This window comes from Vanellus vanellus (assembly GCF_965231255.1).
Source record: "Vanellus vanellus genome assembly, chromosome: 27".
Taxonomy (NCBI): domain Eukaryota; kingdom Metazoa; phylum Chordata; class Aves; order Charadriiformes; family Charadriidae; genus Vanellus; species Vanellus vanellus.
In genome coordinates this window covers 1,680,015-1,697,625 of record NC_138932.1, presented here as the reverse complement: position 1 = coordinate 1,697,625, position 17,611 = coordinate 1,680,015, and the positions used below count along the sequence as shown (strand labels likewise).

Sequence of the window (17,611 nt, the reverse complement as noted above, 5' to 3'; positions counted from 1 at the left end):
ATTGTATAACTTTGTTCCCTAGTGCAAGGGAACTTAAGGTATAGCAGACCCTGATAGTACATTTAAGTGCTAAGATAATGCAAAATACCAAAAAAAAAAAAGCACATGCTAGGCAAGCACTGCAGTGCTGGACAACTTCACGGCCTTTAAAGTTAAAAATTTTGCTGCCTAACTGTGCAGTGCCATGGCTGGAGCGGGGCCCTGGCTCCCTGTGACCCTGTTGTGGTGTGGCCTTGGATCGCGCGGGTTAGTACACACACGGTTGGCGAGGAAGGCTTAAACAAAGAAACAGAACAACTGAATGTCCCTTCTGAATTGCGAAGGCCCAGAGCCCGTCTCTGGTGGGGCATCAGCAGCACCTATGCACTTGAATCTAGAAATTATCACTTGCAATTACTGGCTCAGGCAACGAGGAGAGTGGCAGGCGGTGAAGAGCAGGGACAGTCATCGGTGCTGTTAGTGTGCTGATGTAAGAGAAGTGGCACAGCTCCTCTCGTGCCCCTTGGCCTGCCCGTAGTGCTTGGATCGGTCTGCCGGGACTGCTCGTATCGTGCTCCTTGCAGCTCTGGCAGCCCTCATTTTCCAGTACACTCTTCCCTTCTCAGATGATATGAGGCAAAACAGAGCAGCAAAGTAAAAAAAAAAAAAAAAAGTAGTCGTGTTCAAGTACTGTACTAAAACCTGTTTGAAGTGGAAGGGTACCACAGCAGACTAATGCTATAACCGCTTCCTGTACTCCATAAATCCCCAGTGTATGTTTTAGACGCTCCGCCTTTGAGAGATTGCTTGCCTGCCTTGCTGAACACGTGGTACCTTCTCCTCTCCTGGCGGTAGCTTTTGGGGGATTATTTGTTTTCCAAGGCAGCCAAACCTCAAGGAGGAAAACTTACCATCAGCCTCTGTAAAACAAGGTTTGCAGATTCCTCTTCCCTGAGAACTGAAAGTGCATGCAGGTTGGTGGGGATGTCCGTGTGCCTTTTGTAGATGATGTACATAACCTCTCTGTGCTGTTTGTCGTGTAGCCATCTCGACTGTGTTGTCCTGAATGGTGTTCATGTAGCAGCATTGCGAAAATGTGTGTTGTTAGCTGTGAATCTTACACTGTTTGTGGATTTGGGTGGTTTTTTAATCTGCTTTTCTGATTTGTTAATACTATCAAAGAGGCTATTGATTTCTTTTTTCCTTTAAAGAAAGAATAGTTTAATGTGACTGGCACCCTAGTTCCTAGTGTTGCCATTAACCTTCTAATCTTGCGCAGAATAATCTGCACCTCAGTTATATGTAAAACAGAGCTACCCCATGCCTGTTTTGCAGTTTTGGTAAGCGTCTTAAAACTCCAAAACAACACAGGTAGCAGACACCCGTTTAACGTATAATGTTTCAAACTAATGACTGCTTTGTTTTATGGAATTGCTCCTCTGCAAAACAGACGTGTCTGTAGGCTGGGTTTCCTAGTACATCTTCCCATTTTTCATTTCTTTAAACTTTTTCCATTTTAGCTTAGATGGCTGATTTTATTTTTAGGTCTGATGATGAACAGAGTTCAGCGGATAAGGAGAGACTTGCCAGGTAGGAGAATGGAGATTTCAAGCATGGACAAGCAGAGTATTTCCTTTCCTTAATGTTTCTCTAGGCGTCCCTTCTCTTTTTTTCCCCTCCCTCCTTCCCTCATCTGCTGCAGTAGAGGACTTGAAACTGAACAGACTTCTGGAAATCGCTGTGTAATTGGAATTAGGAGGGGAAAGGCATTTAGTCCCCTTGTGAGAATGTCTTTGGGGAATACACAAAAGGATTTGTTTGCCAGAGAGCGCAGGGTAGAGCGTGGTTGGGCCAGTGCTTTCACTGAGTACTGTGGCTTTGTGAACCTGAGCTAAATATGGTTTCTCTTGTGCTGGATCAAGGTGCCAAATGGCCTCTTCTCTCCTTTTAAGGTTTTATCACAGGAATGCTGTTGTACTATTAAACCAGGCATTAAAAAGTGTATTAGTTCAGGGTTTTCTACCCCTTAAAACCTTCCAGGAGAGGTGGTGTCCTGTGCATTACAGTGATTTAGGTTTACTGAAAACAAGATTATTCCCCCCCGCCCCAAGTTTCTGTTTGTAACGAGCGAGGGGCTGTGGCTGAAATGACGAAGCAGTCGTTTTGAATGCTGTCCCATTGATACAGAAATGTACCCCAAGAACACATGCGCGCAGCTGTGGCTGGTTGAGGTGGTGTGTTGTCAGGACTGCATTTCTCCAGCAGAACACCAGCTCTAAATGTACCCTTCCCCATTCTCAGCTGCAAAATAAAAACTGCTTAAATCGCCATCAAGGTTTCTGTTGCCACCCACAGCTTGTTACTGCTGCAGAGCTGAGGGCTGGTAATTTGTGAAGAATGGCTTCTTTTGTGGCTTGCCATCTTGCAGAATTGCCCTGTAACTTCTTAGGACTGTTCCACTCTAGACTCGTTCTTAAGCAATGCACAGGACTAAAAAGACTGTCTTGGGGGTTGAGAATGCCACAATTCTGGTCAGTTTATTGCCTGCTGGCTGGTTTTAAAACAAAAAATAACCCTCAGACACAGCCCTTCCTCACTGCGCTCTTGCATAGCTTAAATATTTGAGGAGATAAGGAAGCCCTAGAGGTGGGGCCTGTGAATACAGCAAACAGCAGTGCTGTTCAGGAGTTTCTCCTCTGATGAAGTAGTGACCCTTTCTGCTGTCCGCAATAGTCAGTTGTTGCTGTCATGCAGGACCCTGTAGTAAAGAATATTTGGCAGTGGGGCAATTAAAATGTCTGGTGGTTTCCCGGTAGCTTTTGTAGTGAAGGTAGCTTCATTTTCACACTTGAGCATGTGAGTTTGGAGAAACTGAATTAAAGGTGAGTGTGATAATTGAAGCACTTCTTTTTCTGAATATCAGTTTCTTGCAGCAAGGAGCAAGGTCGTTGAATGATTGCACACACCTCGTAGCGATAAATGCTCCATTTTTGTATTTATCCTCTTTAACTCACTTGCCTGTCTGTGTTCCTTCCGACACTTTCATCTTCTTTCATTTCCCACCATGTGCTTCCTTGCATCTGATCCATCCTTCTGTATAGGAAACCTGGCTTTTAAGTTCTGTTTTGAAAAACCCACCTTAGTAACCCAGTTAAACTACATGTGCTGGATAAAGAGAACCAAGTCTAAACAAGTTATGTTCTGATCTCCGGGGTTCATGGGGACTGTGCCCTGTGAGCAGACTTGCAAAAGGCACGTGAAGAACCCCTTTAAGGACTGTAAGTGGGCAGCATTTGTCATGGTGCCTTTTTAGAGGTCTGTGTGCACTACCCAGGTGTGTACCTGGTAGATGGTCCATCCACATTGGCCTTGGTCTGTACAGAAATCAGGTGTATATCTGCTCTAAAGCTTTCCCTCCTGCTGTGATGCTGTAAAAGGCTCTGGATGTAACTGAGAAGTGTCTCCATAAAGGCACTGCAAGGTGAGACTCATCTGTTGTCATTTAGGTGCCCAAGTCTTAGCTGCAGCCCTGGTCTCCTTGTATGGTTATTGGAGACACGTGGGTGTCTGCAAGGTGGTGGTGGAGGGGGCTTGATTCATCCTCAGACAAACAGTGTGGGGATGAGTCTTCATAGGCTGTCTGCACCAGTGCTGTTTAAAAGCAGATTTCCTCAGTAGAGTGAGGTGACCCCCACTTTGAGAGCAGAGACCATGGTAAAGGGAGAAATCCTTTGGCTTGCTGCAGTGTTGTGGAATCGATGGGGAAGTGTCTTTCTCTGCTCGTTGCCTTCACCAGATACAGGGAACCGAAGTGATTTAAAGGGAGGCTCTTGTCCACAGCAAAGAAGGTCCAACTGTAGACTCTCCTCCTTGCACTTGTTTCTGCGTTCCTTTGTGCACACCCAGCATGTGAGGCGCTTGTAGTCCTTCTAACTCCTGATGACCCTGATGCATCTCTGTGTTTTGCACTCTGGCCTTGTGGAAGCGTTGATGTGGGGAAACGGCTGAGGCTTCTGGTCTGTTGGTAACTTCGTCTTCCTCCTCTCCTCCCTGGCCTTTTGCAGGGAAAATCACAGCGAGATTGAACGTAGGCGAAGGAACAAGATGACGGCCTACATCACAGAGCTGTCAGATATGGTGCCCACCTGCAGTGCCCTGGCCCGCAAACCAGACAAGCTCACCATCTTGCGCATGGCTGTCTCTCACATGAAGTCCCTGCGTGGCACAGGCAATACCTCCACTGACGGCACCTACAAACCCTCCTTTCTCACTGACCAGGTCTTGGCTTGATGCTGCTTTGTGGGAAATACTGCAGTCATGGGGGAGGGGGGAATTAAATTGTGGGCTGGGGGGAGATATACACCTGGGGTGGGTTTAGAGGATGTCAGCTGCTTGGCTCTGGAGTTAAGAGCGTGTCTGTCTGTCTGTGAATGCAGGAACTCAAACACCTGATCCTAGAGGCCGCCGACGGCTTTCTGTTCATAGTGTCCTGTGAGACCGGGAGGGTGGTCTATGTCTCCGATTCCGTGACTCCTGTCCTGAACCAGCCCCAGTCGGAGTGGTTTGGCAGCACCCTGTATGACCAGGTGCACCCGGACGACGTGGGCAAGCTGAGGGAGCAGCTCTCCACATCGGAGAACGCGCTGACAGGTAAAGCAGCCCGGGAAGGGATTGTTGGGGGCAGGCAGTGTGAAAACCTGCAGAGGACTTGGATTAAAACCTTCCCTTTGTAGAAGGAACCAAACCCTGGTGCCTTTCTAACAAGGATCCTGCAGCCCCCCCTGAGAATGCATCTAAAGGTACCATTGGTGACACTTGTGTCTTGCTAGTGTCCAAATACGTTACCTGGTGCCTGTGTTGGTGAAAGGACTCCCATTGCAGCAGCATCTGTTTTTTTTTCTTCTTTCTTTAGGTCGCATCCTAGATTTGAAGACAGGGACTGTCAAGAAGGAAGGCCAGCAGTCCATGAGGATGTGTATGGGTTCGCGAAGATCTTTCATCTGCCGAATGAGGTAATGAAGAGATTCCTTGGGGAAATCTCATTTGAGCTTGAAGCTGAACTTGCTCCCTGGCCCAGCCATGCTTTTATTTCAGCTTTCTTTGCTCGTTCTGACATAGACCTCATAGAACATGGCTGAGCTGTCCACACAAAGCTAACAGTTGAGTTCTTGAGATTTTTCTTTGCCCTATGCTAAGGTAGCTCTCAAGACTGTTGTAGAAGATCCAGTTTCAAGTAACAATTTGTTTTGACCGTATGTGTCACCTCCCTTAAAATCTGTAGCATTAGGGCTGTTCACTTGTGTGATGGAGGTTCAAAGAAAAGTTCATCCCCATTTATAGAGTGCTTCCTCTTATTCAAGATTGTCAAATCGTTTTGATGTGGACCAAGAAAGATAAAAGCCTTTCCCCTTGCATTTCCACTTCTGGTACAGGTGTGGCAACAGCTCAGTGGATCCAGTCTCTGTAAATCGTCTCAGCTTTATGAGGAATCGCTGCAGGTAAATAATACAAGAGGTTAGGGGCAAGCGTGCTGCATTGCTAGGAGCAAAAAGAGCTACAGCTCCGTCATCAGAGTGGTGGGGACACGCTGTGGTGAGCGCATGTAGGGTAGACCAGTACAGCTCATAGAGGAGTTTAGATAGAGCTGCGGGTAGAGGAATGAAAGTACCACTACATTGAGGAAGATAATCCTGGGGAAGATTAATCTTTCTTTATTCCAAGATTGGATTTTAAGTCAATTGAACTCGACATGTTCTTCACACTGTTGTTGTTGGGCTCTGGTGTGTATTGTCCCTTTCTAATTTGAAATTGAGATAGATTCCAGCCTGTTCTGTTCTTGAACCTCTTGCATTTACGTTCAGTCTCTGTTCTTTCTTTTACCCTGAAGATGTTCTGTGGAAGCTTTTTTTAAAATGCAAGTAGAAACCTTGCCTGACCTTACCCCAGTGTATTATGTAGCACAATCAGACTTTCTCTCTCCCAAGGAATGGCTTAGGTGCCGCAAAGGATGGCGAACCTCACTATGTTGTGGTGCACTGCACGGGTTACATAAAGGCCTGGCCCCCCGCAGGTAATGAGCTGAAGTGTTTGGTTGTAGCTGTTTTTAAGAGCATATGGTCTGAAGTTCCGTTCTCTGAGCTGAATGTGCCAGCAAATGCTTTCCAAATGTATCTTAATGCTTTTTCTTATTTTAGGATTGAACTAATTTTTGCGGGTGCTGGATCAGAGCTCTGTCTCTGAACAGTAGAGATACTGTAGAGGATGAAAATAATATTCCAGTGTCTGCTATGTTAGCTTGTGCTGAAAGTCAGAGATCTTTAACCCTTCTGGCAACAAAAGGGAGGGGGAGGCAACTTTATTTACCAAATTCCTTCATGGGAAAGGATATTGACTTACAAAACAGGGTGGAGAGATGTATTGAAGCCAGAACTGCATGTCTTTCCTCTGAAATTCACGATTTTTCCTTTATTAACCTTGCTGGAATTTTTTGACACTCCTCTCAGGTGTTTCACTGCCTGATGATGACCCAGACGCTGGCCAGGGCAGCAAGTTTTGCCTGGTGGCTATTGGCAGGCTGCAGGTGGGTAGCATCTTTCCGTGGTTCAACATTGCCTTGTCCTAAAATCCCACAGAGTTAAACTGTTCTGTCTGAAGATGTTCCCCGATTGCCCCCAATCCGGCTGCAGGGCTGGCTGCTGGTCAGGAGAAAGCAGCTCTTGCAAGATTCGATACCACTGTACCTATCTTGCCTTGCAGGTCACTAGCTCGCCCAACTGCACAGACATGAATAATGTCTGTCAGCCGACAGAGTTCATCTCCCGACACAACACCGAAGGCATTTTCACCTTCATAGATCACCGCTGTGTGGCTACTGTTGGCTACCAGCCACAGGTGAGAGAACGGGAGAAGCTTTCTAAGAAAGAACTGCTGTTGAAGCTTATTTTTCCCTCCTCTCTCTCTTGCACGTCGTGGCTCTGCTTGTCTAACAGATCTGATAAAACGATGCCCAGGGCCTGAACCAGACATGTGTTTCTTCTCTACCACTTGCTTTTTTGTGTGATTTTCTGAGTACTTTGATCATTGGAAGGATGGGTGGCTCTGGATTATGTCTAATGTCAATTAAGATCAGTTTTGCCTCCATTTGAGTTAAAGATCAAATGTTAGTCGACTGCTGTTGTGGTTCTCTTTAAAATGCAACACCAGTTCCTGTACTTGGCTTGTGTGGTGGGGGGGAGCGGTAACTACCTGTCCAAAGTGGAATTAATGAGGCAGACCTGAAAGAGGGAGTCTGCCTGCCAGATGGACTGATTACATCTCTCTCCCAATTCCTTTAAAATTAGGAACTTCTGGGGAAAGACATTGTGGATTTCTGCCACCCGGAAGACCAGCAGCTTTTGCGGGACAGCTTTCAGCAGGTAAAACACTTCAGCTACCACTTTGCACGCAGTGTGGTATTCAGATTGGAATCTGTCTTGGTGCTTGCAAAGCAATGAAACTGATTGGAAAACCGAGAGAAAAATAAACCTTAGATATTTCTCCTTTGTCCAATGGCAAACAGTTACAGATATAGCCACATAATGGTAAATGTGCAAAACAAAACAGAAGCATCTGATGTCTAACTCTTGAATTCATCCTCTGGCTGCTAGTCCAGTCTGCTTTTAGGGCCAGAGACGTGGCTACAAAGTGCCTACCTGAATGCCATGCTTCTGTGGCTGAAACACTGGTTCATCTCTAGGGCCCAGCCCAGTGCTGCAGAACTCGAAATGGATGTGGTTTGCTTGCCCTGTTGTCGTTACTCTTATTTCTGAGGGCGTTGGACTTGTGGCAGGGCAGGTAAGACTGCCCCTGTGCTTTCATGACTCCAAAAAGTAGCTGCTCATATCCATTTGTCCAAATAGTTGGAATCAGAAGCAACAGCATGTGCTTCATTTACTGGAGGCTTTTTCATACATCTCACCAGTGCAAAGAGATAAGAAAAGTGGAAGCCAAAGGGGGATATTGGATTCCCCTCCCATACCATTCAGGAATCAAAACGGCATAAGGGAATAGTGGCGGTGCCATTTAGTTGGGGAAGACCAAGATACGGTCTTGTAGGCTTTGAGGCAAAGGGCCATCGCAAGGTTTTAGTGGGGGGTGGCTTGTGCTCAGAAGCAGGTTGCTCTTCAACACCTTCTTTTATCAGGTACTACTGATGGCATTACGTTTTTTTAGGTGGTGAAGTTAAAAGGCCAGGTTCTGTCAGTCATGTTCCGATTCCGATCCAAAAACCGGGAATGGCTCTGGATGAGAACCAGCTCCTTTACCTTCCAGAACCCCTACTCGGATGAAATTGAGTACATCATCTGTACCAACACCAACGTCAAGTATGTACATGGAAATGACTTGCCAACCACCAGTGATAGCACACGAACCTGATGGGATCTTGTCCCAGAATAGCCAGCAGCACAGAACTGCGGGTGCTTTGGCCTCTCCCCCTTGCCAAGCTTCCCGTCAATGCGTGTAGGCCCTGGAGAAACTGCTGAGTCCCGTGAGCGCTCTTTTCCTGGGCCGCGGCAGGCACGAGAGGACTATAAAGTGCAAGAAATTTAATTCCTTTGGCAGTCTCGGTTGTATGGCTTAGCAGGCTGGCAGAGTTCAGCTCCAGCAGTGCCTTTTTTTAACTCTGGTTACTGGAGCAAATCTCCTGTCTGTGTGTTTGCATTCAGAGCTAATATTAGGGAAGCGTGCCTTTGAATGTAGCTCTTGGGCTCCTGTGACAGTCCGGGGAGGCAGCTGGTCTGGAGAGTGGCTTTTCACATGAGCAGGACGGTCTGCAGATCATGGTAGAAAGTAAACACTTATCTGTCTCTGCTGCTGTAGTTTTGTCCTTGGATTCAAAAACGAGCTCCAGTGGGGAGACTGCTTGCATTGGTGCTCTCATCTTTTCTCTCTCTTGACCGTTGTAGTGGGTTGGTGTGTCTCCGTTGGGAGTGATCAGAGCTGCTCTCTCTTTCCGTGAGTGAGCTCCTTACAGAAGAGCAGCAACTGAAATAAAGACAGAAAATGTTCTTATATGTGACTCCTAAGTGCAGGCTTTGGGGGGTGCAGCGAATGGAGTCTCCCCAGCCAGGCAGACAGAAGGCTAGATTGCTTGTGGGCAGGTGAAAAGCCAGGATAATTTTTTAAAAGAGCCAAGGTCCTAGAGTGCAGGTAGCACTTCTTCCCTTCCCACAGCTGGCAAGCTGATGCTTTCTGATGAGGAAGTATTAAGAGTTGAGCAGTGGCAAATCCCTCTGGCTTTAAAGACCTGTGGTGTGAGTGCAGGGCTGAAATCTGATGCAGATCCGATACAGGCCTTAATTCCTGTCCTGCTGTTGGAGATATCTCTTTGAACTCGTTCATTCCACACGCATCCATTCCCACATCCATACTACACGTTCAAAAAGCGCTGCATAAATTCAGACCGGAGAAGCAGCAATCTGTGTCTGATTGTGTTTGAGGTGTGTTTTATCTGTGTGCATCTTTGCTGGGTTATCTGTATTGTTTCATCTTTGAGACCAGGTGCTACTGAAGCAGCAGCTTGCAAAAGAACTGTTGAGAAAACGCTGGATTTTTATTCCTTTCATGTGGGAGTTAAACATTAACTGACTTATAACAGTTAACAGAAGAGCATAATGGACTCCACCAATGTCTTGGGCTTGAAACCTAAAACTGCTGGTGGTCTCTGCAGGCTCCAGCTCTGGAGTGTCTGACATAGAGCTGAACGGAAAACCCTGGGGGTTATTAGGCTCCTGCAACCTTTGCTTGTGCTTTAAGGATGATGCAGATCTGGCTGTGCTCCTGGTGTAGGTTATTAATTGCTCCCCTGCTCAGTGACTGAGTGGGAGGAGGCAGAGCCCTTTGGCTCACAGCCGTTAGCGTTACGTTACGTGACACCCCCCCCTTTCAGAGACCACGGGACCCAAGTGGAAGGATCCTTCACTCAAACAGATTTTGCAAAAGCAAAGCTTCCAATCTTGTCCGAGACAGGCGCACTCTCCTACACCCAGTAACCAACTGTTTGCTTTCATTTGGTATTTTTTAAATTTTTTTTTTCTTTTTTTCTTTGCTTTAAAGGAACTCGAGCCAGGAGTCTCGGCCTGCCCTGTCAAACTCAATGCAGAGGCCCCAGCTGGGGCAGAGTGTCAGCCTTCCCCTGGAGATGGGCACGGCACAGCTGCCCTCAAGGTCAGGAGGTGCTCAGCTCCTTTTACTGTGCCTCTCTTGCTGGTTCTGCCCTCCTGTCAAATAGCCTTCCTACCCAAACTTTCCTCTCTGCAGCAGTGAACTCCTCTGGGCTAATGAATCATTGGTGTAACCACAGAGTATCTGTTCCCTTGGCAATCCTTTTTAGCAGCCGGTGTTCTCCTGTTACAGAGACTTTCTATTTTAGGCAGCAGCAGCCGCCACAACAGACAGAGCTGGAAGTGGTCCCGGGAAGAGAGAGCCTGTCTGGTTACGACCACTCACAGGTAAATCAACAGGGGTTTCGGTTACTCCTTGCGTTTGTTGTTCTGCATTATTTAAATTACCTTTTGCTGGAGCTTTAAAGGTGGCTGCACGAGATTGACTTGAGGCTGCCGAGAGTTTGGAGAGGAAGGTGTTGTGGCGTGGGTTTTGCTGGATCTGCTTGCTTGATTCTGTGCTGTCCCTGTGGCACCCTCCCCACGACGCCCGTGTCCGTGCTGCCGGCCCTAAACGGCCACACTGTCCCGATAAAATACACGGGAGTCCCGAGAGTGGCCTGGCCTTTTGCATGCAAGGTCTTTGCCCGCAAAGCCCTCAGCTGTTCGCCGTGCTGCCTGTGACGTCGCTGACTTCCTTTGGGCTTGCGGTGCTGGCAGCTCACATCCATACCTGCTCCCAGGTGCCCGTTCAGCCTGTGACCGCTGCCGGCCCCGAGCACAGCAAGCCCTTGGAGAAGACAGAGAGCCTTTTTAATCAGGAGCGGGACCCAAGGTTCAGCGAAATCTACAGCAGTATCAATACAGGTGAGGAGGGTGGGGCTGTGAGGCATGTCCAGGGGCACATTGCATCTTTGTCCCATCTCAGCTTCAATCCAAGCGCTCTTTGCTCTTTCCCAAGTCACTGAGAGCAGTTCTGGGTGCAGAGGCTCAGCGTGACTGTGGTGTGGCAGCCCAGGACTTGCAGAATGGTGCTGATTTTGATGCCGGGTGGATAATTACTGTCTCTGCTGATACGCTGTTGTGGCAGTGAATTGTCCCGCAGCCAGCACTGTGCTGGAGAGGTGTGAGGAGGCAGTGGGTGATAAGGTGTCTCTTGCTCTGTGTGGTACTGCCTGCCTCAGTCTCATCCTTCGTGTTGGTCCCCAGAGAGCAGTTCTCTCTGTTCCCAGTCTGGGCACAGAATGTAGTGGATGCTCTAACCGCAGAGGACCTTAATGCAGAGTTTATTAGAAAATGGAGAGGTAAATCAAATTAAACAGGCTTTACAAAACCATCTGGAGTCCGTGTCTGGATAAGGGACAGTCATGTTTGGTGCTTTGGCTCAAAACAGTCTTCCTTCACACGAGCATGTCTTTTGCAACTGGTTCTCTGTCCCTGTTCCTGCTGCTGAGACATTCTCAGCTCTAAAGTGAATCAGCCTCTCTCCACAGACCAGAACAAAGCCATTCCTGCCAGCACAGTGCCTGCCAACCAGCCCCTCTTTACCCAGGGAAACACTTTCACCCCATCGCGACCAGCTGAGAACTTCAGGTGAGGTTTCCTGTGCTGTGCTTTGAATGGCCTCATGTTAATTTGACCTTCTCCTGTAGTTGTTCCTGTTCTCTGTGTGTGTCCTTCTGCAACAGCTGAGTGTTCCCAGCCTCTGTCTGCGCAGCAGTGATTGTCCATAAATGTGTTCCTGTATAGTGTGCACAGAAAATGCAGGAGGAGCCCATCCAGGCATCCCTTTCTTTGAGGGGTGGGGGCAAGAAGGGCTCCTGCACCCCTGCTCCCCTGCCTGCTGCTGCTTTGCTCCTGGTCAGAGGTAGAGGAGCTTTGAGGCTGTGCAGAGTCAGCACGGCCCTTCCTCTGCTGAGCCTGTCCTCACCCTCATCTTCCCCTCCCCAGCTTCTGCCTCGATTCCCTGATATCCCTCTGCTCTGTCGCTTGCCAAAGCTCGTCTGCGGGATAGCTGTGTCTCAGGGCATGCTTAGCCTGAAGCCCAAGAACTGAGCTGGGTGAGGGTAGCCTTGCTCGCAACCCCACAGCTCCTGCCAGTTGTGTCCACAGCAGGGCAGAGTGGTGGGCGCTGGCACATGAGCAAAGTTACTCCACGTTTCTGGGCTCGTTTCCCCCCGTCCCCCCCCAGAACTTGCACAGATGGCGTTTGCCCCTCTCTGTCCTGTATGTGATACCTAGTGTCCTAAGAGCGCCTCTTCTGTCTTCCAGGAGCAGCGGCATGGTACCTCCTGTGAACATTATTCAGCAGCAGCCCTCATCAGCGGGCCGCATCTTAGCACAGATTTCACGCCACTCCAACCCAGCTCAGGCCAGCAGTACCAACTGGGCTCCAGGGACGCGGCCAGCGTTCACACCCCAGGTAGCAAAGCCTGAACCCTCAGTGGTGCAGGCCCCGAGTCCCTGCTGTGCTACAGACCCTTCTCGCCATCACGAATCCACCTGCTCTGACTCTGGCTGAGCGATGGAGCAGTGCGGTGTGCCTGTGTGCTTTTTGCTTTGGGGCCAGCCCAGCAGCTTCTCGCCCTAGTGAAGATGAAGTTCAGAATAAATGCATCTCTCCTCTTCCTCTCCCATTTTTTGCTCTCTTACAGCAAGTGGCATCCCAGACGGTGAAGACTCGGCCCCCTTCCTTCAGCATGGGGACTTTCCAAGGCACCCCGTCCTCCTTCAGCCCCATGACAGCCCCCGGCTCTACGGCTTCCCCTACCGGGGCTGCATACCCGAACCTTGCCAGCCGTGGCACGGGCTTCAGTGAGTATGGTTTAGGGCTCTGGGGGGGGTTGGGGTGGCATCAAAAACCCCTCGGGGGAAAGCGGGGAGCATCAGCCAGATACAGCCTTGGTGGGATATGATCTCCATCGTTTTCTTGTGTATGTTGGGAGTGCCCAAATGTGGAGAGCACAGCTAAATCTCTGCTGTGGCTGACACTGCCCTGAGCGCCTTTAACCATCATCCCAGCACAAGGCTCCAGAGCAGATGAATTTTGAACCATTTTAAGGCTGACTGGGAGGAAGTAAACCCCTCTGGGACCTCCCCTGCATTTGTTCCTGTTCTACCCCACAGATGGGTACTGACAAACGCCTTAATGCATGAGACAGTTGAGTGGCTTTTCCTGGAGGGGAGATCTTACCCTGTTACCAGTAGGCACCACACAATGAGTTGTGCACTTCCCAGACCCGTTAAAGGATCATAGAAGCCACAGCCCTGCGCCAGGAATCGCTTGCTGACTTTTTCTCTGTTAAACAGCTGCAGAGGCAGCGCAGACCCCGGCCCCGTTCCAGACGCGGGCAACCGAAGGTGTGGGGATGTGGCCGCAGTGGCAAGGACAGCACCACGGCGCAGCCTCCGGGGAGCAACACGTGCAGCAGCCGCAGCCAAGCCAGCCTGAGGTCTTCTCAGTAAGACGGTGCTTTTTTTAACCTCCCAAGTGAGGACTGGTGTGGGCTGATCTTGTGGGAACGAATGGTCTTTGCTTCCCAAGCGCGGGCAGCTGGCCGATGCGCCGAGAGCGTGTCCCCTTAGTTGATGGTATCTGGTGAGGTCTCAAACACGCGAGTAACCTGACGGAGCTGAAATCAGAATGGAGAGGGAGAAAGGCCACAGCTGCTCTGGTGTTGCGTCTTGGTCCATTGCAGAATCAGTGTGAAACTCTACCAGCTCCGCAGTTGAATTAACCCTTCTGGCTCTTAATTAAAAACAATAACAAAAGAGCCGAATACCCCCCATCCAATCCGATAAAGTACAGATAACTCTGGAAACTCTCCAGAGTTCATATTCTTCTTGGGAGTTGCTGCCCCCTGCTTTCTAAGGAGCCACTGCAGTCACTGCTCATGACTTAAATTCAGGGTTCTGCTACAGCCTTGAGCACAAACCCCGTGTGCCCCTGGGAGGCAGGGGGCCGTCCCGCTGTGCAGTGCCTGCTCTGGCAAACTCCTCCGTGACTAAACTTCCAATGTGATATTCCAGTCCAGGTAATAACTCTCTCCTTGTATCCTCGCAGGACATGCTGACAATGCTGGGAGACCAAGGACCCAACTACAACAATGAAGAGTTCCCAGAGTTGAATATATTCCCTTCTTTTTCAGAATAAAATAAGCCCTAGGGGAAGCAAACTATAGCTATATATAATATCCATGTGTAAAGGAAAACACCTAAGTCTTTTTTTCAAAGACTGCTGAACTTTCTAAACACTTCCTACCTTCTGGAGGCGAAACTCTGCCCGCCGGCCTGGCGGATGGATGGCCGTGCGGGAGGAAGACGGTCTGGGTTTGGGCACCTCCTCTGCGCGGTGCTGCCGGCGGGGGACTGTTCACATGGAGGCTTCAGGACTGGAGTGCTGCGAGAGCCGCTACGCTCGCTGACCGAAGGCCCTGTGTTTCTGCAGCCGCTCGCGGGCGGTTTTCGTTCTGCGCGCTGGGCCGGTTGGAGGGATTCCTGTCTGGATCACAGACAGCCCCTCCAAACTCATAAGGTGGCTTTTACTGTTTTTATTTCAGTCTTCTATACCGTGACTCTTTTTCTATAAAACACAAAAGTATTGTAACTTTTTAAATATTGGAAGAAACTCTTCCAAGCGTTAACCCTGTATAACGCAATTCTGGAGGATGCTTGTGTAAGAATCCGTGCCGTAAGCCGGCTCTCTCCTCGGAGGGAGCTTGGCCACCTTCGGAGGGTTGTTACTGCGTCTCCAGTGCCAGGTGCTTTACTGGGAGACTCCCGTGTCGGCAGACACGCTGGTGTGCGTTTGGATGCCGTCTCTTCTGTGAACTGTGCAATGAATACGGGCCTCTGTAGTCAGTGTGACCTGTTAACTCCCTCGGGGCCCAGTCCTTCCTTGGAACGATGGGATAGTTACGAGCCATAAAAATATTATCTATGTAGCTTTGTTCTCGCTGCGTCCGTCTTGCAGCTGGTGGTTTCTGTGCTGCCATCAACCAACGTTTCAACAGGCTTTTTGTCAGCTTATGGGCGGAAAAAAAAACCTGCTCTGCACTGTCCATGCAATTTTACCACGTCTAGATCGAGTTCCTCGCCTTCACTTTGGAGCTGGGCGTCCGGCTCCCCGCACAGAGAGGCCCTGGATTGGTTCAGGCACTCGCTAAGGAGTTGCGTTTTTTCACTGCGTGCTCTGAATGGCGGTGTTCGCTCTTACACTCACTGTCTCCTTAAAGAAAACTTCATGCCATGTGATGACCCTGTTGCCAAATCGCAAAATGGAGGAGAGCAGGGGAAGATAGGGAACAGATTTGGTTTGTTTTTGTTTTTTATATATATTTTTTATTTTTTATTTTTTTTATTTTAAACCTTGACTTTCTTGACTTTGAATCTTCTGGCTTCTTCAGTGGAAAAAAGTTGCGGCAACTCTTGCTCTCCTCAGGGTGTGTAGGGCTGGAAGAACAGTTTGATTTCCCCCTGTGATGGTGAGCCGTGCTTCCATTTCAGCAGGAAAATTTGTTCGGTGCAGAGTTTGACTTGGAAGGAAACTTGGCACAGCTGCAGCGGGGGAAGAATATGAAGCTTTCCTGGAAGCCTGGTTTTGTTTTGGATGAAATCTGGGCATTTCTCCCTCCTCCCCACGCCCAGACCCCCGGGCTGGCCGGGAGCGTCCTCTCTGCCAGCGTGGGGCATGGCGGGGATGTGGTGTTTGGACTTGACGGGTCCTGGTGCTGCCACCCACGGGGGAGACGCTCCAAAGAGTGGATTTTGGAGACGTACCTGGCAGATGGCGTCTGTGCGGGGAAAGCTTTGAATCATTTGTGTTGCTGACTGTCAAGTTTCAGTGCTTGCAGAGACGCAGAGAGGTTCCGCTTGGTAGCGGAGTAGAAAGCTTTCATTATTTTTTTTTTTTTCTCTCCTGCTTTTGTTGGAAAACTGAGATTTGAAATTTTTTCTCACTTCAAACGCCACTTCCAAATTTACTCGTGGAAAGGTGGGAACCTCCCATGAGGGAGTTTGGAAATGTCCCATGATCCACCCCCATCCTTCTTCTAACCCAGGGAAGACGCCACCAGCAATAACCACGATCGGCCCCTCGTGGCCCGTGCCGTCCCCGCGCCCAGGCTGCGGCGTTTGCTTGGCCTTAGCAGAGATCTGTTTTGTAAAGCAGCGAGGTGTTAACCATGCCAGCTGTTCACACTGGGGCTCGCAATGCCTGCTCGCAGTACGAAGGTGGCACGTGAAGGACCAGTGCTGAGCTGCACCGGCCTCCAGTGTCAGAGTGCCACCGAACCCCCCCGGCCGGAGGATGTAGCAGTGCTCAGCTGCCACAGGAGAGGAGGGAAATTCCTGTTCCTACAGAAATCGAGCCCTGGGGAACCAGACCTTTGGGAAGCTCCAGCTCTGACGCTTTCTGGAGCGACGTCCTTCAGCTGTTGAGCTCTGTCTGGGGGCAGCAGCGGGAGCCGGACTTGTCTGTGGTGCTTCAAACCAACCCCCTGCCCTGAGCATGCCGGGACTTGGCTGCAGCATGGACAAAAAGCAACGACGTCTGCGTGTCCTTAAGCCAGAGCCCACCTCTCCCTGAGCCCTCGTGGGTGACACTGCCATAGCACCCCCCCCCAGTTTTGGGGTCCTGCCATGGACAATTCAAGCTGTGTGGGAAAAGAAACCATCTGGAGCAGCTGGCAAATGCCGGAGCTGTTGGGAGACACCGGCAGCAACGGAGGATGAGGACTGGTGAGGGGTTGGCGGGGTCTCGACATCTGCCCCCCCCCCCCCCCCCCCCACTGCAGGGTCCCTGGGGCCTGTGGTGGACATGGGACAGAGTCGGGCGGGGAAAGGCTCCTTCTGTCACATCCCATTTTGATAATTGTATTATTTTTCAATGTGAGGGGGGGGTATTTTATCGTACAATCGCTTGGGGCAGGCGGGAGCCAAACCTCCTCCTCGGGGAGGGGGGGGGCTCATTTTGGGCCCAGGGCTCCCTCTTGGTGGGGGAGTTACAGATGATTATATGTAGCAGAGATTTTACAACAAGATATTTTCCTTTTTTTTTTTTTTTTTTTTTTTCTCAAAGTTCTGTCTCATTTCTGCCTCCCGCCATCCTGTGGCCATGGTCACAAAGCCCTGTCCTTCCCTTCCTCCTCCTCTTCATCACTTGCAGCCCTGGGCTGGAGCAGGGTCTTGTCATCTCTGGGCTTGTGGAATGTCATGTTCTCCCCTGGCCTTGCAGCTGCAGAGGTACTCAGCCCAGTGGCCCCAGTTCAGCCTCAACTTCTCATACTTCTGCTCTCTGTCAGGAGTGTGATCCCCTAAAACGCTCAGCTTCCCACGCCTGCTGCTTCCCCGCTCGGTCATGCGGGACCGAGTCAGGGCCCCGTGCTGTGGGCAATGAGTCCACGGCGGAGCCCCGGGCTGAGTCAGACACCCCCGGGGAGGGTGAGCTCACGCATGGGGCACAGGTCCCTCTGCCTGGGGACCCCTGTGGT

At 49.9% G+C, this 17,611-nt stretch overlaps 1 protein-coding gene across 2 annotated transcripts in view; it reads left to right on the top strand.

Moving 5' to 3' along the window:
• ARNT (aryl hydrocarbon receptor nuclear translocator) overlaps positions 1-17,523 on the top strand; it is a 29,090-nt gene extending 11,567 nt beyond the window's left edge. Inside the window, exons 5-22 of one of the 2 annotated variants that reach the window (XM_082496250.1) lie at positions 1,525-1,569; positions 4,044-4,257; positions 4,416-4,629; positions 4,892-4,991; positions 5,412-5,477; positions 5,964-6,049; positions 6,483-6,559; positions 6,736-6,870; positions 7,320-7,394; positions 8,191-8,342; positions 10,075-10,185; positions 10,391-10,469; positions 10,865-10,988; positions 11,615-11,714; positions 12,393-12,543; positions 12,776-12,935; positions 13,431-13,582; positions 14,185-17,523. In XM_082496250.1, the coding sequence (XP_082352376.1) occupies positions 1,525-1,569; positions 4,044-4,257; positions 4,416-4,629; positions 4,892-4,991; positions 5,412-5,477; positions 5,964-6,049; positions 6,483-6,559; positions 6,736-6,870; positions 7,320-7,394; positions 8,191-8,342; positions 10,075-10,185; positions 10,391-10,469; positions 10,865-10,988; positions 11,615-11,714; positions 12,393-12,543; positions 12,776-12,935; positions 13,431-13,582; positions 14,185-14,274 (2,131 nt within the window). In that variant the 3' untranslated portion in view covers positions 14,275-17,523. The remainder of the gene's footprint in view (positions 1-1,524; positions 1,570-4,043; positions 4,258-4,415; positions 4,630-4,891; positions 4,992-5,411; positions 5,478-5,963; positions 6,050-6,482; positions 6,560-6,735; positions 6,871-7,319; positions 7,395-8,190; positions 8,343-10,074; positions 10,186-10,390; positions 10,470-10,864; positions 10,989-11,614; positions 11,715-12,392; positions 12,544-12,775; positions 12,936-13,430; positions 13,583-14,184) is intronic. The other variant, XM_082496251.1, reaches the window with a different exon arrangement.
• Positions 17,524-17,611: the final 88 nt, after the last annotated feature.